General features: G+C 42.8%; 2 protein-coding genes across 2 annotated transcripts in view; both read left to right on the top strand.

Moving 5' to 3' along the window:
- The window catches only part of ANXA4 (annexin A4), a 73,155-nt gene that overhangs the window by 27,386 nt on the left and 18,190 nt on the right, over positions 1-27,579 (top strand). The window contains exons 3-8 of the mRNA XM_065929003.1: positions 11,890-11,977; positions 17,363-17,457; positions 20,063-20,176; positions 20,995-21,085; positions 22,473-22,552; positions 24,568-24,624. Of these exons, the coding sequence (XP_065785075.1) occupies positions 11,890-11,977; positions 17,363-17,457; positions 20,063-20,176; positions 20,995-21,085; positions 22,473-22,552; positions 24,568-24,624 (525 nt within the window). The remainder of the gene's footprint in view (positions 1-11,889; positions 11,978-17,362; positions 17,458-20,062; positions 20,177-20,994; positions 21,086-22,472; positions 22,553-24,567; positions 24,625-27,579) is intronic.
- LOC136162783 (translation machinery-associated protein 7-like) lies at positions 8,455-8,717 on the top strand. The gene has a single exon (XM_065927242.1). The coding sequence runs from the start codon at positions 8,481-8,483 to the stop codon at positions 8,673-8,675; it is 195 nt and encodes a 64-aa protein (XP_065783314.1). The 5' UTR covers positions 8,455-8,480; the 3' UTR covers positions 8,676-8,717.

The raw sequence follows: 27,579 nt of genomic DNA, 5'->3' as shown, positions 1-27,579 counted from the left end.
GACCCTACTCATTTGATAGTGGTTTTGAAATAGTAGTAATAAGAACATAAAGAAGAGTTAGTGTATTCACTCTAACTTTTGCTATGCTAACACGTTTATATTACATCTTATAACATATTAAGATTATTTACTCTCAATGGAGTTATGGGTATTTTGATTTTCTTCTTAATTCTTTTAAAAAATTTTATTGAAGCATAGTTGATTTACAATATCATGTAGTTTTCAGGTATACAGCACAGCTATTCAGATATATGTATATTCTTTTGCCTTATAGGTTATATAATATTGAGTAGAGTTCCCTGTGTTTTGCAGTAGGTCTTTGTTGGTTTTCTGTTTTACACATAGTGGTATGTATATGTTAAATCCAACCTCTTAATTTATCCTTCCCCTTCCCACTCAGATTTTCTTCTTAATTTAAAAAAATTTTTTTTCCAAATCTCTACAATGACCATATGATCCATTTCTAAAAGGAAAACATGTTTTAAAAGCCACTGTTGTCATATATCTACAAAAAATGTTCAAGGGTATAATTTACATGTAGTGAAATGCACAGCTCTTATGGTTACTGGTAGATGAGTTTTGACAAATGTACCATATATCTGCCCTCTTCTTAAGATAGAACATTTCCTCACTTCAGGAAGTTCCTTCATGCCCCTTCCAGATCAGTCTCCTCCCTGTTCTCCACTCCAGTCCAGAAATACAATCACTGATCTGATTGTTTTTATCATAGATTAGTTTTGCCTGTTCTAGATCCTATAAATGGAATCACAGAGCGTCTACTCCTTTTTTATGAGCATTGTATTTTTTGCAGTCCACCCATGGACTGCATGGTGCCATATCAGCAATTTATTCCTCAGTTCCTTTTTACTGCTACATATTTCTTTGTATCATGTTCCAATCTTTTGACATTTATCATCTTCATTATTATTTTAATAACTGAGTAAAGTTCATCGATTGTGATACAATACCAATTTCTAGCTCTTTGTTTTCATCATTCTTCCCTACATCCTCTGTTCCCTTTGCCTGTTGCCATGAGGAGCCTTCCTTGGGGGGAATCTCCTGCCTTCCCTGAACAGGTGATGATACATTATGCCCTGGAATTGAATCAATATAGATACTTCAGAGCTAACAAGAACAAATTTCCCCAGCTTATCTTGTTCCTGAAAAAAAGAGTCCCTAAGAATGCTCACAGATAAGCTATCTTTGCATGATCCTCTGTCAATTCATCTTGTTAGATATTAATTTTAATCCCACACTAGGTACCCACCCCAGTACTTGCCTGGAGAATTCCGTGGCCAGAGGAGCCTGGCGGGCTATAGTCCATGGGATCACAAAGAGTTGGACACATCTGAGTGACTAACACTTCCTTAGTGTCCGTCAGCAATGCAGTTTGCTTTAAAAGGCAGTGTTTGAATACCATCCAAAATTCTTTCAATATCGGAATTCCGAAAGAACTTTGTGAAACATTCAACTCAGAAAGCTGTCTCCAGCGGGGGTCAAGGGCTGAGCTAGGCCATTTAGAATTTTGACAGCCAATCACCAACTTGCTTGTTACTATTGGTAGAGAGTAGAAGAAAACAGGTAATATGCCTGCACTAATTTCATACGGCTGCCATAACAAAGTGCCACAAACTGGGTGGCTTAAAATAATAGAAATTTGTTGTCTTATGTTTCTGGAGGGTGGAAATCCAAAATCAAGGTATTGGCAGTGCCAAGGTCCCTCTGAAATCCAGAGGGGAATTCTTCCTTGCCTCTTTCTAGCTTCTGGTGGTTTGCTAGCAATCTTAAGCATTCTTCAGCAGAGACTGGAGTCAACAACATGTCACCATGTGGCTTCTCCCTGAGTGTCTGTGTCTTCACGTGCTGTTTTCTAAGGACATCATTCATGTTGAATTAGCAGCTTACCTTTGTACTCCAGTAGGACCTCGTCTTGATTTAATTTATTATAATTGATTAATTAATTAATTTAATGACAATATTTCCAAATAAGGGTACTGAGGTACTGGGGGTTAGGACTTCAACATACCTTTTTGGGGGGATGCAATTAAGTGCCCAAGGAAGTTGTTAAATTTTTATTTTATATGTTTTTTGACTATGCTGGGTCTTTGTTGGGGTACACAGTTTCTTCATTGCTGTGCGGGCTTTCTCTAGTTGTGGCAAGCAGGGGCTACTCTCTAGTTGCGGTGCACAGGCTTCTTTTTGCAGTAGTTTCTCTTGTGTGGGAGCACAGATTCCAGGGTGCGTGGGCTTCAGTAGTTTGGCACGTGGGCTTAGTAGTTTCAAAACCAGGGATGGATGGAACCCATGTCCCTTGCATTGGCAGGTGAATTCTTAACCACTAACCAAGGAAGGTAATGTCATTGATTTCTCTTTTTCTCAGTCAAGTGTAGAAAAGTGATGAGTGTTAGAAGTTGACCATATTCAGGAGGTGAAAGGCTGGTCTTCCAGCAGGTAAGACCCATACCCTCTGGGGCCTGAAACCTTTGGATGGGCTTGATGTGGACCACAGTGGGAATGAGAAGTCCAGCTTAAGGTGGACTAGCTCATAGAGCTCAAGTCTGACTTGCTAAAGAACTGCCCTATGGGTATAAAAATCCTCCATGCCTTTACAGGCCACATGTACATCCTTGAATCAAATTAAAGAGAGCCTTAGATCTATTTTACATTGTTTTTGCCACCATGTACAGTGCTGTATTCTAGATTTTGCTTTGACATTACCCCATTGGCTTGCATTAGGGATATTATCAGAAACAGATATAAGAATCTCACTATTATATTTATTATAGAAATGTTACTGAGGTCATGTTGAATTGTACTGATGAGAGCCACTCAGGCCACTGAGTTGAGTTTTTGGTTTCGTATTTACTGTTTGTACTAAGCGTTATGCTGTATTATCCTCCTTCATTATTACAACAGCCCTGTGGATTGGTATCATTATTATTCTTAACATACAGGTGAGAAAAATGAAACTTCTCCTAGACTATAGAGTTAGGACGCGTTGAAGCCAAGAGTCCAACCTGGATCTGTTCAACTCCAATGCCTGTGCTCCTTCCCACTAAGCTTACTACCTCTCAAAATATGCCCACCATGTCTCCTTCGCAGAGACCTACAGGTGAAATTTCTCCCAATATTAGGATTCTCTTTACAGAATTCATGACCCCCAAGTGATGCAGAGGAGATGAATCTGACTGTCTGCGTGAATCTGAGATTTTACTGGAGTCATGGGCACCAGGCTGTGGGGGTGCCTTTCAACCAAGGCTTATGTAAGATGTAAAACCCTCTCCCTTTGCAGTAATTCATAGTGATCTCCCTAGGCTGGTCTGTGCTATCACCATAACATCCTACCACTGGTAATTTGGTAAATTCTACCATTTGCGAAAAGAAGCATTATCAGAAAAGTCAGAAGAAACCTCTTCATGGCCTCAGCCCTAAATTTAGCCTTGGCGATCTCTTCTTACTCTCAGCTTTTGAACTCTTAGCATCTTAAAAGCACATAGCACCCATTTTGAACAGAGCAAGGTTTCCAGATGAATCTGAACTCCACTGCCATCTGGGAACCATGGATATCAGGCAGATCCTCCCCCATCTGCTGTCTCCACCAATCAGATGCACATCACAGTGGCGCACACCTGACAGATGAACTAAGGGAAAGGGGATGACACAGAACAATTTTTGTAAGTGCTGGCCATGACTAATTAGGCCAGTTTCAATGACAAGAAAACAGAATTCAGAACAGCAAAGCCCAGATTGTTAACAGGTTATAGTCATATTTTGTGTCAGCGAACAGAGGGGAAGATAAATGAAAAACCAAAGCTAGTTTGATTCTTCCTTCTGCTAAATCAGGAAGCCCAGAAGAGCGCCAGTAATTTAGGTTGCCTCTCACTCCGCATAGCATGGGCTTCCTTGGTGGCTCAGCTGGTAAAGAATCCACGTGCAATACAGAGGACCTGGGTTCAATCCCTGGGTGAGGAAATTCCCCTGGAGAAGAGCTAGGCTACCTACTCCAGTGTTCTTGGGCTTTCCTGATGGCTCAGACAGTAAAGAATCCGCTTGCAATGCAGAAGACCTGGGTTCGATCCCTAGGTTGAGAAGATCCCCTGGATTGGGGAACAGCTACCCACTCCAGTATTCTGGTCCAAAGAATTCCAGGGACTATCCCATGGGGTCTCAAAGAGTCGGACACGACTGAGCAACTTTCACTTTCACACACAGTTCAAAGAACAGCAGAGTTTTTCCTGGGCAGATGATCTCTTTTCCTCTCGTGGACACTGCAGTTCTCCTTATTGACTACAGTTCTGTCTTGCTTTGGCTTCTAGGCAGAGAAATCTGTGTCTCACATCAAAAAACTACACTGACCCTTAAGTCTCTATTTCCATTTCCTTTCTACCCCCTCCTTTACCGTAATGATTATGGCATAAGCCCTCTTGGAGGAGGTTGCCGTTAACCCCACCATAGAGCTGCCAGATGGCTGGGGAAACAGACTCTTGGAGGACACACACAAAACCTTGTGCACACCAGGACCCAGGAGAAAGGAGCAGTGACCCCACAAGAGACTGAGCCGGACTTGCCCGTGAGTGTCCAGGAGTTTCCGGGGGAGGCGTGGGTCAGTGGTGGCCGGCTGCAGGGTCAGGGGCACTGAGTGTGGCAGTGCATGCATGGGGCCTCCTGAAGGAGGTCGCCGTTATCTTCATTACCTCCACCAGAGTTTGGCCTCAGGTCAAAGGACAGGGAGGGGACACATCCCCACCCATCAACAGAAAATTGGATTAAAGATTTACCGAGCATGGCCCTGCTCATCAGAGCAAGACTCAGTTTCCCCCTTAGTCAGTCTCTCCCTGTCAGGAAGCTTCCATAAGCCTCTTATCCTTATCCATCAGAGGGCAGACAGAATGGAAACCACAATCACAGAAAACTAACCAAACTGATCACATGGACCACAGTCTTGTCTAACTCAATGAAAGAATGACCCATGCTGTGTAGGGCCACCCAAGACAGATGGGTCATGCTGGAGAGTTCTGACAAAACGTGGTCCACAGGAGAAGGGAATGGCAAACCACTTCAGTTTTCTTGCCTTGAGAACCCCATGAACTGTATGAAAAGGCAAAAAGATAGGACACTGAAAGATGAACTCCCCAGGTCGGTAGGTGCCCAATATGCTACTGGAGATCAGTGGAGAAATAACTCCAGAAAGAATAAAGAGACAGAGCCAAGGCAAAAACAAAACCCAGTTGTGGATGTGACTGGTGATGGAAGTACAGTCCAATGCTGTAAAGAGCAATATTGCATAAGAACCTGGAATGTTAGGTCCATGAATCAAGGCATATTGGAAGTGGTCAAACAGGAGATGGCAAGAGTGAACATCAACATTTTAGCAATCAGTGAACTAAAATGGACTGGAATGGGTGAATTTAACTCAGACGACCATTACATCTACTACTGTGGGCAAGAATCCCTTAGAAGAAATGGAGTAGCCATCATAGTCAACAAAAGAGTCCAAAATGCAAGTACTTGGATGCAGTCTCAAAAGCGACAGAATGATCTTTGTTCGTTCCTAAGGCAAACCATTTGATATCACAGGAATCCAAGTCTATGCCCCAACCAGTAATGCTGAAGAAGCTGAAGTTGAATGGTTCTGTGACGACCTACAAGATCTTCTAGAACTAACACCCAAAAAAGATGTTCTTTTCATTTATAGGGGACTGGGATGCAAAAGTAGGAAGTCAAGAGATATGTGGAGTAACAGGCAAATTTGGCCTTGGAGTACAGAATGAAGCAAGGCAAAGGCTAATAGTTTTGCCAAGAGAACGCACTGGTCATAACAAACACTCTTTTCCAACAACAAAAGAGAAGACTCTACACATGAACTTCAGCAGATGGTCAGTACCAAAATCAGATTGATTATATTCTTTGCAGCCAAAGATGGAGAAGCTCTATACAATCAGCAAAAACAAGACTGGGAGCTGACTGTGGCTCAGATCATGAACTCCTTATTGCCAAATTCAGACTTAAAGAAAGTAGGGAAAACCACTAGACCATTTTGGTATGACCTAAATCAAATCTCTTACGATTATACAGTGGAAGTGACAAATAGATTCAAGGGATTAAATCTGATAGACAGAGTGCCAGAAGAACTATAGATGGAGGTTTATGACATTGTACAGGAGGCACTTATCAAGACCATCCCCAAGAAAAAGCAATGCAAAAAGGCAAAATGGTTGTCTGATGAGGCCTTACAAATAGCTGTTAAAAGAAGAGAAGTGAAAGGCAAAGGAGAAAAGGAAAGATATATCCATCTGAATGCAGAGTTCCAAAGAACAGGAGAGATAAGAAAACCTTCCTCAGTAATCAATGCAAAGAAACAGAGGGAAACAATAGAATGGGAAAGACTAGAGATCTCTTCAAGAAAATTAGAGATACCAAGGGAACATTTCTTGCAAAGATAGGCACAATAACAGACAGAAATGGTATGAACGTAACAGAAGCAGAAGATATTAAGAAGAGGTGGCAAGAATACACAGAAGAACTATACAAAAAGATCTTCATGACCCAGATAATCAGGATGGTGTGAGCAATCACCTAGAGCCAGATATCTTGGAATGCAAAGTCAAGTGGGCCTTAGGAAGCATCACTCAGAACAAAGCTAGTGGAGGTGATGGAATTCCAGTTGAGCTATTTCAAATCCTAAAAGATGATGCTGTGAAAGTGTTGCATTCAATATGCCAGCAAATTTGGAAAACTCAGTAGTGGCCACAGGACTGGAAAAGGTCAGTTTTCATTCCAATCTCAAAGAAAGGCAATGCCAAAGAATGTTCAAACTACCGCACAATTGCACTCATTTCACACGCTAGTAAAGTAATGCTCAAAATTCTCCAAACCAGGCTTCAACAGTATGTGAACTGTGAACCTCCAGATGTTCAAACTGGTTTTAGAAAAGGCAGAGGAAACACAGATCAAATTTCCAACATTCACTGGATCCTCGAAAAAGCAAGAGAGTTCCAGAAAAACATCTATTTCTGCTTTATTGATTATGTCAAAGCCTTTGAGTGTGTGCATCACAACAGACTGTGGAAAATTCTGAAAGAGAGAGGAATACCAGATCACCTGACCTGCCTCTTGAGAAATCTGTATGCAGGTCAGGAAGCAACAGTTAGAACTGGACATGGAACAACAGACTGGTTCCAAATCGGAAAAGGAGTACGTCAAGGCTGTATATTGTCACCCTGCTTTTTAACTTCTACGCAGAGTACATCATGAGAAACTCTGGGCTAGATGAAACACAAGCTGGAATCAAGATTGCCAGGAGAAATATCAATCACCTCAGATATGTAGATGACACCACACTTATGGCAGAAAGCAAAGAAGAACTTAAGAGCCTCTTGATGAAAGTGAAAGAGGAGAGTGAAAAAGTTGGCTTGAAACTCAACATTCAGAAAACTAAGATCATGGCATCTGGTCCCATCACTTCATGGGAAATAGATGAGGAAACAATGGAAACAGTGACAGACTTTATTTTGGGGGTTCCAAAATCACTGCAGATGGTGACCGCAGCCATGAAATTAAAAGGTGCTTACTCCTTGAAAGAAAAGCTATGATCAACCTAGATAACATATTAAAAAGCAGAGATATTACTTTGCCAACAAAGGTCTGTCTAGTCAAAGCTCTGGTTTTTCCAGTAGTCATGTATGGATGTGAGAGTTGGACTATAAAGAAACCTGAGCGCTGAAAAATTGATGTTTTTGAATTGTAGTGTTGGAGAAAACTCTTGAGAGTCCCTTGGACTGCAAGGAGATCCAACCAGTCAATCCTCAAGGAAATCAGTCCTGAATATTCATTGGAAGGACTGAAGTTGAAGCTGAAACTCCAATACTTGGCCACCGATGCGAAAAAGCCACTTATTAGAAAAGATCCTGATGCTGGAAAAGATTGACAGCGGAAGGGGACGGGGACCTCAGAGGATGAGATGGTTGGATGGCATCACTGACCCAATGGACATGAGTTTGAGCAAGATCTGAGAGTTGGTGCTGGACAGGGAAGCCTGGCATGCTCTAGTCCATGGGGTCGCAAAGAGTGGGACATGACTGAGTGACTGAATTGAACTCAACTTACCGTAATTTTCTATGGTTTGTTCGTTCACTGATTTTTTTCATCTATTTTATATTGAATCATATGTATTTCTCTATGCCGCCTCACATACATTATGCTAAGTCACTTCAGTCATATCTGACCCTTTTTGACCCCCATGGACTGTAGCCCACCAGGCTTTTCTGTGAGATTCCCCAGGCAAGAATACTGGAGTGGGTTGCCATTTCCTCCTCCAGGGAATCTTCCCAACCTAGGGATTGAACCTGCATCTCTTATGTCTCCTGCGTTGATAGGTAGGCAAGATCTTTACCGATAGTGCCATCTGGGAAGCCCTTATAAATAACATCAATTTTAAAATAGCATTAAGGGCAGGGTCTGGGGAAGGAGCGGCAGGCGCCATGTCGGGCCGCGAAGGTGGCAAGAAGAAGCCCCTGAAGCAGCCCAAGAAGCAAGCCAAGGAGATGGACGAGGAAGATAAGGCATTCAAGCAGAAGCAGAAGGAGGAGCAGAAGAAACTCGAGGAGCTAAAAGCAAAGGCTTCGGGGAAAGGCCCCCTGGCCACTGGTGGAATTAACAAATCTGGCAAAAAGTAGGCTGTTCCCTTGCGCCTGAGGCAGTGATGACCCTTAGTTCCATTCCTGTTTAAACACCTGGATTCCCTGCCATGATATCTGTTGCCACCCATAGCTAGAATGATGTGTTGTCTTGGAACCTATTGTACATTTAGGAATAAACTTTTGTAAAAAAAAAAAAATAAATAAATAAAATAGCATTAATAATTTAGTAAATACATTAGAAGTACTCAGGGCACCTTGATCTTAATCAGTACATCATCTCTAAGTCAGAATTCAATTAAATGGTTCCTACTGGTCACTAACCCATATTTTGCTTGTCGACGTTTTTAGTTTTTAGTCTGTATTTGCAGAATCTACTAGTCTCTACTAACTTTTTATCCCTCGTACACATCAGAGTGTGTCTCACTTTAAGGCATGCTGGTTTCTGGTGATGCTAGTCCTCACCTTCGGTATCTAGAGCTGCTATCTCCTCCTCTTGATGCCCTCTCCTTCCCTCTGCCACTCTGTCAGGCTTTTGTCTCCTCCATTCCACTGCTGAAGCTCTTGTCAGGGTCACCAGGACCTTCCATGTTCCCAGATCTGACCATCCTTTCTGTGCCCTCTGTTCATACCTACCCTAGCAGGCACTGACCTCTCCATCCTTCCTCAGCCTCTGTACAACACACAGTCCTGGTTTTCCTTTTATTGGCCCCTCAAGGGCCAGTCCTTCTTGGCCATCCATTCAGGTTCTTCTCTGCTAACCCTATGCCTCTAGAGAGGTCTAGGCTTGTCCTAGGACCCCTGTTCTTCAGTTTCTCCCCGGGTCATTTTGTCCGCTACCATCCAAACACTGATGTGTCCTAAATGTATTACAAGAGACTAGCTCTCTAGATGTACATTGTACAACCAACCATTTTCTAGACTCTACTTGGATGTGTAACGAACATCCCAAACTTAGCGTTTTGAAAATAGAAGTTCTAAATCCCTCTCCTCACTGCCATCTCAAATCTGATAGTCTCCAGCTTTCCCCATCTACATAAGTGATCCCACTCTCTACTTGGCTGCTTAAGGAAATGATTTAGAGTTACACTTGCTGCTTTTCTTTCCTCACCTCCCACATCAGTCCATCAGCAAGTTCTGCCTCCTTTCCTCCAAAACATGTGCTGAGTCTGTCTGTGTCCATTTTTGCTATTTCACCCTCGTTTACCATCATATCCCTGGATCTTGGCCCAGATTCCCAACTGGTCTCTGTATCTCCATACAGTAGCCCAAGTGATCTTTCAAATGTGTAAATCAGACCTGCCAGTGGCTCATAACACATTTAGAATAAAATAGAAAATCCTCACCGACTTGTGTGCTCCCTTGGTAACTCAGATGGTAAAGAGTCTGCCTGCAGGGCGGAACACCCGGGTTTAATCCCTGGATCAGGAAGATCCCCTGGAGAAGGAAATGGCAACCCACTCTAGTATTCCTGTCTGGAAAATCCCATGGACAGAGGAACCTGCTGAACTACCATCCATGGAGTCACAAAGAGTTAGACACAACTGAGCCACTAACACCTTTCACTTTTCACCAGCTTGTGAAGGCTCTCATTCTGCCCTCGTCATGTCTCTTAATTTATTATGGAAAAGCGTAAACACATACAAAAGCAGATCAAATAGTAAAAAGAACCCCTTTGTACCTATAATTATTATTGACTCATGGTCAATAATTATTATATAATCATAACTCATATATATTAACAATATTATATTATTATTACTATTCATTCATGGTCAACCTGTTTCTTCTGTGTCTCCACTTCCCCTAACCTGAAATTTTGAAGCAAATTCCAATCACCTTATCCTCTCATCTGTAAACTCTTTCGATGTGTATAAGATTCGACTCCTAAAAAAATAGAATATAAGCACAAAGACATTATCATACCTAAAAATGTTAACATTAGTTGCTTAATGGCATCAAATATCAAGTCCATGTTCAAGGCTTCCCAGGTGGCTCAGTGGTAAAGAATCCTCCTGCCAGTGCAGGAGACATGGGTTCAATGCCTGGGTCAGGAAAATTCCCTGGAGAAGGGAATGGCAACCCACTCCAGTGTTCTTGCCTGGGACACCTCACGGACGGAGGAGCCTGGCGGGCTATGGTCCATGGGGTCACAAAGAGTCACAACTGAGCAGCCGAACGGCAGCAGCAGCAGGTTCTGTTACGTGTGGTTGGCAGCATTGGAACGCAAGCCTCTGGAACCAACTGCCCCTCTGCATTCATCACCCCACTTTTATGTAAGGTGGTATCTATTTCCCTCCCTGTCTTGGAAAAGGAGCAAAGCGGCCTAAATTTGTTACCCTAAGTGCCGTTATGAAAAAGGAACAAATTCAAGTAGGCGAATAATATAAAAGCATCCAGCTTACTTTAAAAAAATTTTCCAGTTGCCTCATAAATGTCATTTCTTTATTTTTTTTACTATTTGATTCAGGATTCCAATAAGGTTTACCCATTATGATTATTGAAGTGCATTTTTAATCTCTTTCAAGTTTTATTTCCCCTCCATTTCTCTCTTTTCTATTTCTTCTGGCAATTTGTTAAAGAACCTAGAGCATTCATCAAGTAGTGTTTCTCATAGTCTGGATCGTGCTGATGACAGCCCTGTTGTGTGGGCTAACATTTTCCTCCTTCTCTTCTTTATCATAAGTTGGTGTTTGACCTAAGAGGTTTGATTGGATTCAGGTTTGATTTCCCACTTTCTGGGGAGACAAGATTACTTCAAAGGTAATGGTGTCACTTACCTTACCCCTGCCCAGCTTGTCCTCCAAGTCGAGTCCCACTGACCTCTGTTCCACTCGTCCCTCAGAAGCCAGCTCCAGCCTCAGGGCATTGCCTCAGCTGTTACCTCTGCCTGCAGCACTTTCCCCCAGATCTCTGCATAGTCAGTTGCTTCCTGCAGTCAGACCTCAGCCTGAATGCCACTCCTCGGGCCAGCCCCTCACGACCTCTCTCTGCCCTGTAGCCCTGTTCACCTCCGGCTGCCTGGTGGAATATTTGCTTATTGGCTTCTTTACTGTCTACCTCTGGCTGAACTTGAACATCAGCCGCAAGGGAACAAGAGCCTCATCTCTCCCAGTCACTGCTGTGTCCCCGCCCCTGGGCAAGTGTCTGGCCCCTGGTGGGTACTCAACAAACATTTGTTGTGCGAGTTGCCACCGTGCTGGTAGGAAGGCGCCTCTTGGTCACACCTTTCTGTCTGTCTTTGTGCACTCAGGCAGCCAAGGGAGGCACTGTCAAAGCCACTTCAGGCTTCAACGCCGCCGAAGATGCCCAGACCCTGAGGAAGGCCATGAAAGGGCTCGGTAAGTGTCCCACTGGCGGTGAACATCCCCTGTGTGTCCCGCATCCCAGAGTTGCCCAGAGGGCGTTGTGTCCACAAGCAAATGTATGTCTCACTCTAAGAAAACACACTGGGGACAAGGTGACTTTTCAAGGCAAACTGGAAGGGAGGGTTTTTTACTACAGACTTTTAAACGTGATGAACTCATTCTGGGCTTCCCCAATTAATTTCATTCCAGCATTATAAATCTATCAAATTTGAAAAATATATTTGTCTTCTAGTTAACCCAGGCATGCATGTTGTGCCAGAAGGTTAACAAAGCATTTTGACAAATATTATGTGAATGGGTAGATACCATAATCCCGTGATACAATGAGAGCAGCTGGTGCAGTTGTTATTCTTGCCCCATTTTACAGATGGGAAACTGAGACTCAGAGTTATGTAATAAGATACAGAGTAAGTGGAGCTGAGCCTTGAGTCACGCTCAAAGAGCCCTTCTTAAGCTGGGGCCTGCCAACTCTAAGTAGACATTCTTTCGCTTGAGTCAGGCCCCTGTTCTCTGCTCCTGTGACAGCTGTGGCTGGGACAGTGCCCCTGGGCAGTGGGTATGACTTTATGTGAGAAGGTTGTGTGCATGTGACCAGAAGGGCTTGTCTTCCAGTGCACCAACCTCTGGGAGCTCCCCAGGGCCAAGACCTCCCTCCAGTTGGACATAGCCATGCCTGGGCACTTCGGGTTCCACTGACCTAGACCCTCCCTCCAGACTTGCCAGAGTGAACATTTGGCCAGAGAAGTGCTCTCTGTTTCATACCTACTATTTAAAATCTCCTTAAGATTTGGATAAAGACATTTAATCATGAGGCATTATTTCTCAGTTTTTCTATCCACAAAGAATTCATCTTGCTCAGCCCCAATACAATTAGCAGCAACAATAACCATTATTAAGCTCTACTATGTGTCAGGCACAATGTGTTGCATAGATTATGTTTTAATTTTGACAGCAGCTTATTTTATTAATGAGAAAGTTGAGGTTTACTGAGATCAGCTAACTTGCCCAAGGTTTTTGGGGCAGGATGTGTTTGTTAGAGTCAGGATTCTAGGCAAATCCAGGCATTCTGACTCTAGAACTGGAGGGTAAGCCACTATACTATCCTGCTGCCTACCTCTGAATAGGACATTGCCTTGAATCTATCTTCTCATTTTCCCTTTTTCATAAATAAAATGGAAAAAGTACTTGGCCTACTCATTTTTCAGGTGTATCCTAATTCTTTGGTGGATAGCAAGAGCGCTGTAATTTGGAACATAGACTACATGGCATTTGGAATTCTCAGAGTCAGGAGGCATTCGATACCACCAACCGTTTTCAGTGCCTGCTGTGTGGGCCAGTGAGAGAAAGACAGTCAGAGGAGACAAGGGCCATAAACCTAATCCTGTGGTCCAATCATCCAGGGATGCTAGGCTTGGCAAAGGCATTCATGGAAATACGATCAGTTAGTAATATGATAAGGAAGGAGGGGCACAAGATCCCATTAGGAGTCAGAGGGATCAGATTTCATTTAGGGGCATCAGGCAAAACTTCTTGGAGGATATAGAAATTGAGATGGGCCTTGGGAGATGAGTTTATTCAATAAATAGAGGGAATGTGTTTCAGGTGAATGGAGCAGCATGAGCAAAGCATGGGATGAAAGTGAGCATCGCCCTGTTTTGCATTTTAGCTGAGGCCTCCAGGAGTCAAGATAAATACATGGCCTGCAGCAGAAATGTACTGGCAAAATAGGTGTTGGCTGCTTAGGAGACTTCCGGGAAGGCAGGAGCCATAGAGGGGTCCTAGAGTACTGCTGACATGGAGGCTGACCCAGAGGCATAGTCCAGCAAACAACAAATGCCAGAATCAGGATGCTAGATGGAGGGGGTTAGGGAGACAATAACCCATAGATTGGTATAGTAAGGAGGTTAGGAGAACAGAGTACAGTATAGTCGGGTCAAGTACAGGAATTCAAGAGCAAAGTCTCTGGATTTGGCTGCCTGTATCCTTTTATGTGAATATTTACAATAGTGAATGGGGTGCTATTGAGGGCCCCAAAGGCCAGATTCCAGTGCTGGTACTAAATCCAACAGATGGTGGGGAGCCATCATGTATCCTAAGCAGAGGAAAGACACTGCGAGAATTTCTCCTTTTAGGAAAATGAATCTGGCAGGACTCTGGAAAGACCAATTAGGAGGTAAGACTACTAGTGGTAAACTTTATAGTTATCTAAGAAGAAATCCTGAACTGGAGTGGTTGTGGTAGGAATGAAAAAGAAGGGACAGATGCAAAAAGGATTTTAGAGCTAGATTTTGCATATTCAAGAACTCTGAATGTGAAGGAAGAGAGCAGTTTAAATAATCAAAGTTATTTTGAGGGTTCAAGTCTAACAGACCAGAAGAAGGGTGGTGCCTTTCACAGAAATGGGGTAAAAAACCAAAAGGTGATGAACTTTCTCCCCTTAGCTGAAAGAGAGTTCTGGAAAAAGGATGGTTGTATCTATTCAGTTCAGTTCAGTCGTGACTGACTCTTTGCAAACCCATGGACTGCAGCACACCAGGCTTCCCTGTCCATCACCAACTCCCAGAGCTTACTCAAACTCATGTCCATCAAGTCAATGATGCCATCCAACCATCTGATCCTCTGTCATCCCCTTCTCCTCCCGCCTTCAATCTTTCCCAGCATCAGGGTCTTTTACATTGAGTCAGTTCTTCACATCAGGTGGCCAAAGTATTGGAGTTTCAGCTTCAGCATCAGTCCTTCCAATTAATATTGAGGACTGATTTCCTTGAGGATTGACTGGTTGGATCTCCTTGCAATCCAAGGGACTCTCAAGAGTCTTCTGCAACACCACAATTCAAAAGCATCAATTTTTCAGCACTCAGGTTTTTTTATAGTCCAACTCTCACATCCATACATGACTACCAGAAAAACCATAGCTTTGACTAGATGGACCTTTGTTGGCAAAGTAATGTCTTTGCTTTTTAATATGCTGTCTAGGTTGATCACAGCTTTTCTTCCAAGGAACAAGCATCTTTTAATTTCATGGCTGCAGTCACCATCTGCAATGATTTTTAGAATCATTGCAAAATAAATAAAGTCTATCACTGTTTCCATTGTTTCCTCATTTCCCATGAAGTGATGGGACCAGATGCCATGATCTTAGTTTTCTGAATGTTGAGTTTTAAGCCAACTTTTTCACTCTCCTCTTTCACTTTCATCAAGAGGCTCTTAAGTTCTTCTTCACTTTCTGCCCTAAGAGTGGTATTATCTGCATATCTGAGGTTGTATCTATTATCCTCTTTGTTTAAAAAAAAAGAACAGAGAGTAGATTCCTAAGGTATGTAAACTTAAAATTCTATAGCTTCCTCTCTACACCTCACATTTTTGTAGATCTCTAATTTTGCAAAGAATGTATGTATTTTTCATTTCTCCCTGAAATATTTAAATAGACTCTCCTCTGTAACTCATCACAACTCCCCATATAGTATAAACAGTAAAAAATTGAACACTCACCCAACATATATGAACATCCAGATGTGACTAAGATGAGGGACCAATTTGAAGGATCAGAATAAAGTCTTTCTGTAAAAGTTGCTGCAAAAAAACAAACAAAATTAGTGACATTTTTAATTTGAATTCATAACGAAAAAGTTTGTTAGGATAATGCATCATGGGAATTCATGGGCGGTTGTAAAAAGTTTCGCATCAATAAAGAAGATGCAGTACATATATATGATGGACTATTGCTCAGCCATTAAATGAACAAAATAATACCATTTGCAGCAACATGGATGCAACTGGAAATTAACTAAGTGAAATAAGTCAGAAAGAGAAAGACAAGTAACATATCAGTTATATGTGGAATCTAAAATATGGCACAAGTGAACCTATCTACAAAACATACTTGAAGACATAGAGAACAGACTTGTGGTTGCCAAGCAGGAGGCAGGGAGAGATGGGTTGGAAGTTTGGGGTTGGTAGATGCAAAAAAGTATTGCATTCAGAATGGATAAACAGCAAGGCCCTAATGTATAACAGAGAACTATATTGAATATCCTGTGATAAACCATAATGGAAAAGAATAATTTTTGAAATGTACATATGTGTTTAAAAAAAAAAAGGAAAATGAGTTGGTTTCTATAACATTTACACAGGGCTTCCCAGGTGGCTCAGTGGTAAAGAATTTGCCTGCCAGTGTAGGAGATGCAAGAGACGAGGGTTTGATCCCTGGGTCGGGAAGATTTCTTGGAGGAGGAAATGGCAACCCACTCCAGTATTCTTGCCTGGAAAATCCCATGGACAGAGGACCCTGACAGGCTACAGTCCATGGGGTCACAAAGAGTCGGACATGACTGAACAACTGAGCACACCACACACACTGTGACATTTGCAACAACAAAAAGCTCAAATGGCTTTTTTTTTTTTTTTAGGAAATAACACAAAATTCTATTTTTATTTATTGTGCACATTTCCAAAACATAAGAAGTAGTCTACCATAAGAGTCACTCAAATGAACACTTTTAATAAAGTTAAATAGTTTTCTAATCAGAGATCAGGAAAGAGAGCTTGGAAAAGAAAAACACAGTTACAGATCTTAAAAAGAAGTAGATACTATCAGCCGCCAATTTAAACCCTATGAAGTGCCAAATGGTGAATTTTGAAAATTAATTTGAACTGTTTCAAAACTCAGAGCAGATAATAAAGAGATAGAAGTGAGGAGCGAAAGGTAAGAACATGGATGATAAATATGGGTGATCCAAAGACTCTGAGAAGAATTCCAGAGAAGGGGAAACGGGTGATCCTAGTCAACATGTACTGACTATTTAGCAAGCACTGGGCATTGTGCTAAGTAATGCACTGATTTGCTTTATTTAACACTTGCAGCAGCCCTAGTAGGAAAGTACTGTGATCATGCACGTTTGTAGATAAGGAAACTATTGCTCAGAGACCTTGACTCTTTTATCTAGTGGTAATTAACTAGTGGGCCTTCCCTGGTGGCTCAGTGGTAAAGAATCCACCTGCCAGTGCAGGAAATGCAAGAGGCAAGGGATTGATCCCTGGGTCAGAAAGATCCCTTGGAGGAGGAAATGGCAACCCACTCCAGTATTCTTGCCTGGAAAATTCCTTGGACAGAGAAGCCTGGCGGGCTACAGTCCATAAGGTCGTGAAAGAGTTGGACATGACTTTGCAACTAAAAAACAACAACATGTAACTAAATCTAGTGTCTGTTTCCCTTCTAAATAGACAAACACTCCGAATAAGAACTTCTTTGCTTAGAAAGCTCTCTCTGTGTGTTAGGGTTATGCCAGTGTCTGTAGAGGAATCCACTTTCTCATTCCTTGCTCAAATCGCACTCCCTCCCTGTCTTCTCTCCACCAGGCACAGATGAAGATGCCATCATCAACGTCCTGGCCTATCGCAGCACGGCCCAGCACCAGGAGATCCGGACAGCCTACAAGACCACCATCGGCAGGGTAGGCCTGTGCTCTCCACCTTGACAAGGGATCTCTCAGGCAACAGGGAAGCCGGGACCCCTTCCTACTTGATCCCTGAAGTAGTGGCCCTTTGTTTTGGATTTTTTTAAAATAATTTTATATTTTTATTTTTGGCTGTGCTGGGTCATCATTGCTGTGTGGGCTTTTCTGTAGTTTCGGCAAGGAGGGCTTCTCTCTAGTTGTGCTTCTCACTGCAGCGGTTTTTCCTATTTTGGAGCACAGGCTCTAGAGCACCCAGGCTTCAGTAGTTACGGTTCTGGGGCTCTAGAACACAGGCTCAATGTTGCGGCGCATGGGCTCAGTTGCTCCTCAGTGTGTGGGATCTTCCTGGACTAGGGATAGAAACCATGTCTCCTGCGCTGGCAGGCAGATTCTTTACCACCAAGCCACCAGGGAAGCCCAGCCATTTGTTTTTAAAAGGTGGATCCCTTGCCTTGTTTAAAGATATTCTTGAAAACAAACAAACAGCTTCAACACGTCCTATAGTTCCTCCACTGTCCGTAGCCAGAAGTGATTTCACGGAGCTCTTGATTCACAAAGCTCAAGGCTAAGTTTAGTCTCTTTGCACACAATTTCTTGCAGGGACTTAGTTGTGGAATGGACTCACTGCCCCCACCCGCTCTGAAGCACCAGGCAGGGCTCTGCTTCCCATGCTCCTTCCCTCAACCTGGTGGTTTCCTTTGGCCACTTGTGAACGAAGATCCTCCAAACCGATTAAAATATTAAATCCAGTTTGTTGTTCTAAATAGACTCTCCTAGGATTTAGGGTCTATTCTGACTCTTCTACGTAAACCGATTTGTGGCATATATTCATTCCTTTGAGTGATCCTCAATTGAGGGCCACCCCCGCCAGTTATAGAATGGGGTTCTGTGTGTGTGTGTGTATATGTGTGTGCATTTTACTGGCTTGTGCATTCAGAGGTGGTTCACTCACCATGTTTCCCCTTCTGCTTTGAATCCCACACCCCTGAGGAACCCTGTGTCAGTTTCGTTTCCAACAGCTCACTTACCGAGTCCTTCACCCGGTCTTTTCATATCACTGAAAGCCTATCTGTGTGACTAGACAATCTTTTTATTGAGTAAACGTTATCAGTGAGTGCCTCCAGGTCTCAGGTGCTGTTAACTCCATGATAAGTATTTCTGTTCCTAGATAATTTATAAAAGCTAGTCAGATGAGGCTGCTTCCCAAAGACAGGCATTAAGCTGCTGGGCAGAACGGGCCTGGCTTAGCTCTTCCAGGGAGCATCTACATGCCAACCTTGGCTGGGCACCAGCAGAAAACAAGATTCTATCCATCAGGTTGCTTGGACTATCTTCTGGGCATTTTAAAGTCTCCTGAATCCCCAAAGAAGTTTAATGAACATGCATGTGGTGTGTGAGCTAAAGTGTGGCTACATATTTGGGGTTGATTTATTCAGCTTCAGAGCTAAGCTGACCTGACAGCAGTTTGTTAAGATGAGCAGCCTTAACAGATTGACTGAATGCTAATTTATTTGTTCATTCATCTGTTTGATCTATGTGGATTAGCATAAAAATAGGTACAATAGATTAAAATACAGTGTTTTGGACTCAGGTTTGTGAGAATCTGCGATCTGAACTTGAAAGCAAATCGCCTTCTTACTAGTTAGTTGATCTTAAGCAGGCTCTTAAACTCTCTGACCTGTAAGAGGAAATGTGACTAAATGTCTTTAGAATTTGGTCCTTTGTCCAAGTAATTATTACATTTCTTTTTAACAATTGAGCCTTAAGAATTAATCATGAATGATTACAAGAATGCAACTAAATGCCTATTTAGAAGAATAGTAGAAAAATAGAAACAGGGCATTGATAAAAGAAATTATATTACATCTACATATAGAAATTTATGCAGCTGTTAAAAATATTGTAGGTAGATACTGACTTGGAAATATATTCAGGGTGTGTTCATAAGTGAGCAAACACACTGATCTTGGGGCCCCTTTCATTCTTAAATTATTGAAGACTTTTTTTGTTTTTGCTGCTTACACCTATTAATATTGACCGTATTAGAAATTAACACTGAGGATATTTAAAACTAAGTATTTGTTTACTTATTTTAAAAACAATAAAAACTCATTGCATGCTAGCAAAAATAACAATTTCAGGAAAAATAGCTTTATATTCCAAAACAAAAAAATAGTTGTGAGAAGATTGGCGTTGTTTTACATTTTCAAATCTCTCTAATGTCTGCTGAATGCAAGACAGCTGGATTCTCATATGTGCTTCTGCATTCACCTTGTTGCGATACCTGGTGTTGGTTACAGTAGGAAAAAAACTTGGTCTTGTACAGATAGGTAGTTGGGAAGGGGAGGAGTATTTTCATAGCCTTTTCACATAACTGGATCTGTAGACGTGCTGAGCAGCCTTTGGCAAGCTCCACAGGACAGCTGGGAGGGGATAAGGGTGTAATGTCAGATCCCAACGTCTTAGTGTTCTTATGAAGAGGGTTTCGAGGACATGAGCCCCCTGAGAGGGTCTTGGAGACCTCAGCCATCCCTGGACCTCACCGAGGGCAGCTGGTTTCTGTTACTGGAGCAGTTAAGCGGAGCACTTCCTTGTGTCCCAGGACCTGATGGACGACCTGAAGTCAGAGCTGAGTGGCAATTTCGAGCAGGTGATCCTGGGAATGATGACGCCCACAGTGCTGTACGATGTGCAGGAGCTGCGAAAGGCGATGAAGGTTTGTGCTCCTCTCCTCCTGCTCTTGGGGCTGGGGGTGCAAAGGAGGACCGCTGCCGGGCTTTCTCAAGAAGCCATGACAGAGGCCTGAGAGCGTGGAGGAGGAGGGTATGGGGGAAGGATTTTCCTTCATTTAAGCCAACTTGAAAACAGGACATTACAATCTAGCAACTGTAACTTCAAAGTTATTTCCCCAAAAGTGAAGAAATTCTTTCTTCCCGGTGGCCCACTGGGGAGTGGTTATACTTGTGCTTGTGGTGTAACTCCAGACAACTTATTGCCATATTAGCTCCTTTTTTGAGAAATGGAACTTTTGACTGACACTGTGAGGGCCTCTTGGTCTGCTGTAAGCTCAGAACCCGTCAAGAGTTCTCAGCCTTCCAAGATGCTGGAGCCACTGTGCCCTACACCAGACTCTGCCAATTTTTAGCGACCAAGTACAAAATTCAGCTATGACTGCCCTCCTCCCTCACGTCAATGAACACTCAGGCTCATGGAAGGTTCTGGGCTAGTCACTAGGAAACAGAAGAAGATTCTGTCCTTCAAAGGAAAAGTACAGGGGAGACCAAGGCAAGACAATGCCCGCAGAGGATGGAAGCTATTCCTAACCAACACCCCAAAACAGCCCATGAAATGTTTGTTATGACTAATAAGCATGTTGGAATCTGGATAGGAAAGTTAAAAATGAGCAAATCCTATTGCTAGAACTAGGGGAGTTGTCTTTATTCTCTGCAGATTTCTGGTTATATTCCTCCTGTGTCTGGGACTCAGCTTGGTAACCTGACTCATAACGCCCTCTCCTCTGGCTTTTACATTTAGGGAGCTGGCACGGATGAGGGCTGCTTGATTGAGATCCTGGCCTCCCGGACGCCTGAGGAGATCCGGCGCATAAACCAGACCTACCAGCTGCGTATGTAGCATCCTCAGAGGGCTTGGTGGAGGCCCTGTCCTCTGAGAACTAGACTGGAAGTGGGAGGTTACCCACTGAAACACTGACCATGAGGGAGCCTCAGCTACAAGCTCTGCTCTCAGGCAGATCCCTGTTGATCCAAATGACTGTTGGCTTTTCGAGACTTCTCAGGTGTACCTGCCACTCTTCTTAGGCTATGCAGTGAAGTGTTTATTACCCTGAAAGCTGGAAAGCTGTTCTTTAGTATCAAGGAGAGAATCAAAGGTGTTTATTCAAATGTGGTGGCACCACTGAATCAGCATTCCAGGGACTGACCTGGAGGAGCAGTCTCCTCAACTTCTTACCTTCAGACTAGGCTGTAGGTCCTGCAACCACCTTCAGTGGCAGTCAGTTCAGTTCAGTTCAGTTCAGTCGCTCAGTGGCAATACTCCCCCTTAAAAATCTCCAGAGGACAGTACGTATGAGGAGCCTTTAAAAGAGACATGCCTTTTTGACCTAAGAATATAATAAAAAATGTCCATAGGTTCAGATCCCACAGTGTCATCTATATTAGCTTAAAATGTCCAACAGAGTGGCTAAACAAAATACAGCACATCCACACAACATAATCATCAAAATGTATATCGGAGGATATTATTAAATTACAATGAGTGGTATGTTATATGGGTAAGGGAAAAAGACAAATCATAAAATGAGATGCTGTGATCCCATTTCTTAAACAAAAATAATAGGTGATGTGGGGAAAATGAGGAAGGATACACACCAAAATGTGATCAATGATTATTATTTCTGGGTGATTAGATGAGGTTTTGTTCCCTGCCTCCCCCCCTGCCACTTCATTTAACTCATTTCGTTTTTCCTAAGTTTTCTATAATAAACGTACAGTTCAGTAGAAAGAAAACAAAACAGTAAGTGTTTTGGTAGAGGTTCAGAGCGGGAGATTCGAAACCTGGGAGTCTGGTTCTAGCGCTGACTCCCTGTGGTCTTCTCCCTGCGGACAGCCCGCCGCTTGTCCCCAAACACAGGCCCAGAGCCTCCACGCGGTTTGCCTTTCCTCGTGCTGCTTAACCAGTTCTGCGTGTCACTGCAAACCACATTCAGGACAGGTCCCTAGACAGTAGGAACCACAAAAGAGGGGATCACAGCCCCGGCTTCTCAACCCCCAATTTAAGCAACAAGAGCATCTTGTTTCTGCTCTAACATCAACTTATTTTGACCATTTTACCAAGACTGTAGTTTTTCATCAGCTGTGTATGGGCTGAAGAACCTCACAATGAGCTGCTTCAGTAATCAGGCTGGTCCAGGAGAGGACGGAAGACTCTGGGGTGTGACCCGGGTTCGGGCAGGGATCTTCACTCTGATGTCACTAATTTGACTCTCTTGCTAGAATATGGGCGCAGCCTTGAAGATGATATTCGCTCTGACACGTCGTTCATGTTCCAGCGCGTGCTGGTGTCTCTGTCCGCGGTGAGTTGCTCCCACCTTTGATGGGGGTGGGGGGTGGTTTACTGAGACGTTCACTCTCTACCTGCTCTTCCAGCCTTTATCAACCTTTTAACCTCCCAAATGGAAAATTTTCCCTGTGTTTTTCTGAAGCCTCTCTGTTGTTTTATATTCTCTCCTTTAAAGACTCTAGCTAATCTTGCATCCCCATTTTTTTCTCATTTATACATACAAGTACTTAATATACGCCAGACAATCATTATTCATTGAAAGTTAGGAATGTGGTTAAAAGGCAGTCCTGGGCTTTAAGAATTTATATTGTCAGAAGGGGATCTAGCAGGCCCATGTGTTGCTCTAATAAAAGCATGAAAGTATGTGCCAAAAAAGAGGCACAGAGTAGAAGAAAGGTTCAAGGAGAGGTTTTGGTTGCAGAAACAAAGAAAAGGCTTCATGGCAGGGGTGCTGGCTGAGAGAGGACAAGGAGGGTTGCTGGAATTTCAAGAGGCACAGGTCTGTGTGGGTACATTCCAGGCAGGAAGAACAGTGAGGACAAGACAAGGAGTCAGGAAACATGGAGCAGGTTCAGGGAACAGTTGGCTGAGCCGGAAAATGAACTGGGGTCCCATGTTGGGGAGAGTTTGTGCTTTTTTTTTGGAGAGCCGTGGGGAGCTCTGAAGGTTTTGGAGTAGAGTGATGTGATTGGAACGTCTTAGAAGAGTAATGTGATAGCGGTGTGTCCAATGAATTGAACTGGAGGAGGGGAGCCCAGGCAGGAGGTTACCTTGGTATTCCAGATATCATGAAAAAAGCAGGTCTGGGCCAGTGTCGGGGCAGAGATGCCAGAAAAGAAAGATGGATTTACAAGCATTTCACACCACTTCACAATTTTTTCTTTAGGCTTGACCTCCTTCCAGAGTGTGAGGCTCTTGTTTCTCACTGCCTGTTTCCTTGTGGATATTCTGCCATCACCTCCCTCCATCCGCTCAGTCCTCCTAAACTAAACTTGAACTCATTTTGCCTCCAAACCAACTCTTTTTTCTCCCTCATCTTGTTCTATTACTCTTGTTTCTGTTTTTCCAACAACCAAAGCGGAAGCCTGGAAAGCATCTCCAACTCCCACTTTGCTGTGTCGCTGATGTTTACATAATCATGCCAGCCTGCTTTTCTCTTCATTTTATTTTATGTTTTTGCTTTGGCTGTGCCGGGTCTTCTTTGTGGTGTGGGGCTCTTTATTGCGGCATGCTGTCTTCTCTGGCTGCGGTGTGCGGGCTTCCCTAGGTGTGGCACGGGGCCTGGAGCACACAGGCTCAGTAGTTGTGGCACTCGAGCTTAGATCCTTAACCACTGGACCACCAGGGAAGTCCCAACCAGCCTGCTTTTCTTACTTCCTACCCATTTTTCCTTTTCCTCCCAGATTTACCACTGCAGAGCCATGCCTAGATTGTAGCATATTGGAATAGCCTAGCGGTAAAATAGTGTAACAAACCAGAGAAAAGTAGCCCATTTTGCCACACTTAGGCATTCCTCTACCTTTCAGTCCTGCCCTCCTGGTGTTGGTGAGGGATAGGGCACTTTGGGGGTGCTCCTCAGGCCCCCACAGTTGGCCCCAGAGTCTCTTGATTCTCCTGTTTCCCCAGCTCCTATGTGGCAGAGTTGATCAGCATAAAGTTGCCAGTTAGGGAGACATAAGTCAGCTAGCTGGGAAGACATGGGAGTGGAGGAAGGGGAGGAAAAAGGGGGTTATGGTCCTGGGAGGAGCACTCACCAGACCATATTTGTTCTCCTGCCCCTTCAACTGTCAGAGACACCCATACAACATCAGGGAGCCACACCAGGCTTGCCCTCTGTTTGATCAGATCAGAGCCATGGGCGTAACGCAAACACATTTGAGAACATCTGTCCTTTCTCCCTAAGCTGCACTCATGCCCCTTCTGTCTAATTGCCCCGTCCTTGGGTTCCCAGACATTCTGTCTTATCAGGGCACCCAGATCTTCTTGGATCCTCTCTCAGTCTCTGTGGTTTGCTTTTCTCATCCTCAGGGAGGCAGGGATGAAAGCAATTATCTGGATGATGCTCTCGTGAGACAGGATGCCCAGGTGAGTAGAACTGAAGCTTCTTTTTTCTCTTTTGCCAATAAGGCAGGCCGAGTTGGTGGACATCTTCTTATATTTCAGTGGATATTGGTCAGGCTGTGATTTGTTATGAAAAAAGATCCCCACAGGTGCCTTTAATAGCAGAAGTTTCTTGCAGAGATACCTGGGGCTTGGGGCTGGTTTGGGGCATCAGTATATAAGCATCCCTGGGTTCCAGATTTTCTAACATTAGGACCATGGTGTGGCTGCCCCCACAGAATCACAGAGTGTCTTCTGAATCACTAGGTGATAAAGGGACCTGCCTATGCTTTGTTGACCTCACATTTTTACTTTCCCAAAGAGAACATTTAATACAACCTATGTAAAATGGGTAAAACTAATACCAAACCCTAAGAGGCAGTTGCTTCCCTGGTACCCAGCCCACTGATGGCTGCCCTGAAACCAACTAATGGTGTTTTCACTGTGACCAGATAACACTAAAAATAATAACTAATAAAACCTAGTAAGGACCTGGTTTTGTCCTTACCAGGGGCTAAACACTGTTCTAAACTCTTTATATGAAGTATGTCATTGATTCCTTATAATAACCCTATGAACTAAGTATTCCCATGTTATGGACAAGGAAATTGAGGCTCAGAGAAGTCAATATCTTGCTCAAGTTCCCATAGATAATAAATGACAGAACCGGGATTTGAACCCATGCAGTTTGGATCTAGACTTTGTTAACCAGTATATGACCTTAGAGAGAGATTTGTCCCATTCAGGATGAGGAGCAGAGGATGAGATGGTTAGATCACATCACTGACTCAATGGACCTGAATTTGAGCAAACTCCAGGAGATAGTGGAGAAGAGATGAGCCTGACATTCTACACTTCATGGGGTCACAAAGAGTCAGACACAGTTTAACAACTGAACAATAATGAAGCACTCAGGATTGTGTAGGAAAGAAGCTTTTTCTTTCACTAGAAGTGAAAGAAGTATATAAATCCTAAGAATTCTAAAGACTCAGGGAGGCCCATCCCATAAAGAGATACAGGAAATTGCCTTCAATCCAGAAACTTCGAGGAAAGAGAAGGTATTAAAACTCTCAGATGCTTATGTGCATTTCAGCTACTTCTAGGAGAACATTTGGGGGCATACTGGAAGGAACCTCCATAGCCCAGGTGAATCCTGAATCTAGTTTTTTAAATTAATTAATTTATTTTAATTGGAGGCTAATTACTTTACAATATTGTAGTGGTTTTTGCCATACATTGTCATGAATCAGCCATGGGTGTACATGTGTTCCCCATCCTGACCCTCCTCCCACCTCCCTCCCCATCCCATCCCTCAGGGTCATCCCAGTGCACCAGCCCTGATCATCCTGTCTCATGCATCAAACCTGGCCTGACGATCTGTTTCACATATGATAATATGCATGTTTCAGTGCTATTCTCTCAAATCATCCCACCCTCGCCTTCTCCCACAGAGTCCAAAAGATTGTTCTTTACATCTGTGTCTCTTTTTCTGTCTCGCATATAGGGTCATCATTACCATCTTTCTGAATTCCATATATATGCATTAGTATACTGTATTGGTGTTTTTCTTTCTGACTTACTTTACTCTGTATAATAGGCTCCAGTTTCATCCACCTCATTAGAACTGATTAAAATACATTCTTTTTAATGGCTGAGTAATATTCCATTGTCTATATGTACCACAACTTTCTTATCCTGAATCCTGAATTTAAATAAAGAGTTAGTGAGCAATTTATTCCTGAAACATTATATCCACTGTCACTTTTTTTGTGGGCTTGCCAGGTGCTAGGCATTGTGCTAACTACTTTACATTTTTTTCCTTATAATAAATCTGTGAAGTAGATATTACTTCTGTTTTATAGACTATGAGAACTGATTCTCAGATTTATATAACTTGTATAAGATTACATAACTGGTGGAATTGGGCTCTTTGACTCTAGGTCTGTATGATTTTTTAAAACCATGCAATTCATATTACAAAGCTACAGTAATCAAAAGAGTATGGTATTGGCATTAAAACAGACATACAGATCAATGGAATAGAAGAGAAATCTGAGAAATAAACCTACACATGTATGGTCAATTAACTTATGAAAAGGGAGCCAAGAATATACATATGGGCAAAAGATAGTCTTTTCAATAAATTTTGTTGGGAAAACTGAATAGCCCTAAGCAAAAGAAGGAACCAGAACCGACTACCTTACTCCATACATAACAATTCACTCAAAATGAATTAATGACTTCAAAGTAAGACCTGAAACCATAAAGTTCCTAGAAGAAAACGTATGTGATAAGCTGCCTTATATGGGTCTTAGCAATAATTTTTTTAATCTGATGCTGAAAGCTAAAGCAACAAAAGTAAAAATAAACAGGTAGGACTATATCAAACTAAAAAGCTTCTGCACAGCAAAAGCAAGCATCAACAAAATGAAAAGGCAACCTATTCAATGAGAGAAACTATTTGCAAATCATATATCTGATAAAAAGTCAATACCTAAAATATAAAAAGAACCTGTACAACTTAATAGAAGTAACCAAACAATGCAGTTTTAAAATGGGCAGAAGATCTGAATAGACATTTTTTCCAAAGACATCCAGATGTCCAACAGACACATGAAATGATGCTCAACATCATTAGTAATCAGAGAAATGCAAGTCAAAACCACAATGACATATCACTTCACTCCTGTCAGAATGGCTGTCATCAAAAACACAATAAACAGCCAGTTGTTGGCAAGGATGTGAAGAATAGGCAATCTTCATTCACTGTTGGTGGGAGTGTAAATTGGTGCAGCCACTATGGAAAACAGTATGGAGTTTCCTCAAACAAAATAAAAATAGAACTACTTCATGATCCAGCAATTTCACTTCTGCTATCTGCCCCTCAAAAATGAAAACACTAACTCAAAAAGACATATGTACCCCCTTATTCACAGAAGT

Source organism: Muntiacus reevesi, chromosome 3 (assembly GCF_963930625.1).
Source record: "Muntiacus reevesi chromosome 3, mMunRee1.1, whole genome shotgun sequence".
NCBI classification, from domain to species: domain Eukaryota; kingdom Metazoa; phylum Chordata; class Mammalia; order Artiodactyla; family Cervidae; genus Muntiacus; species Muntiacus reevesi.
The sequence above is the reverse complement of the archived record's forward strand: the minus strand, read 5'-3'. Positions and strand labels throughout refer to the sequence as shown.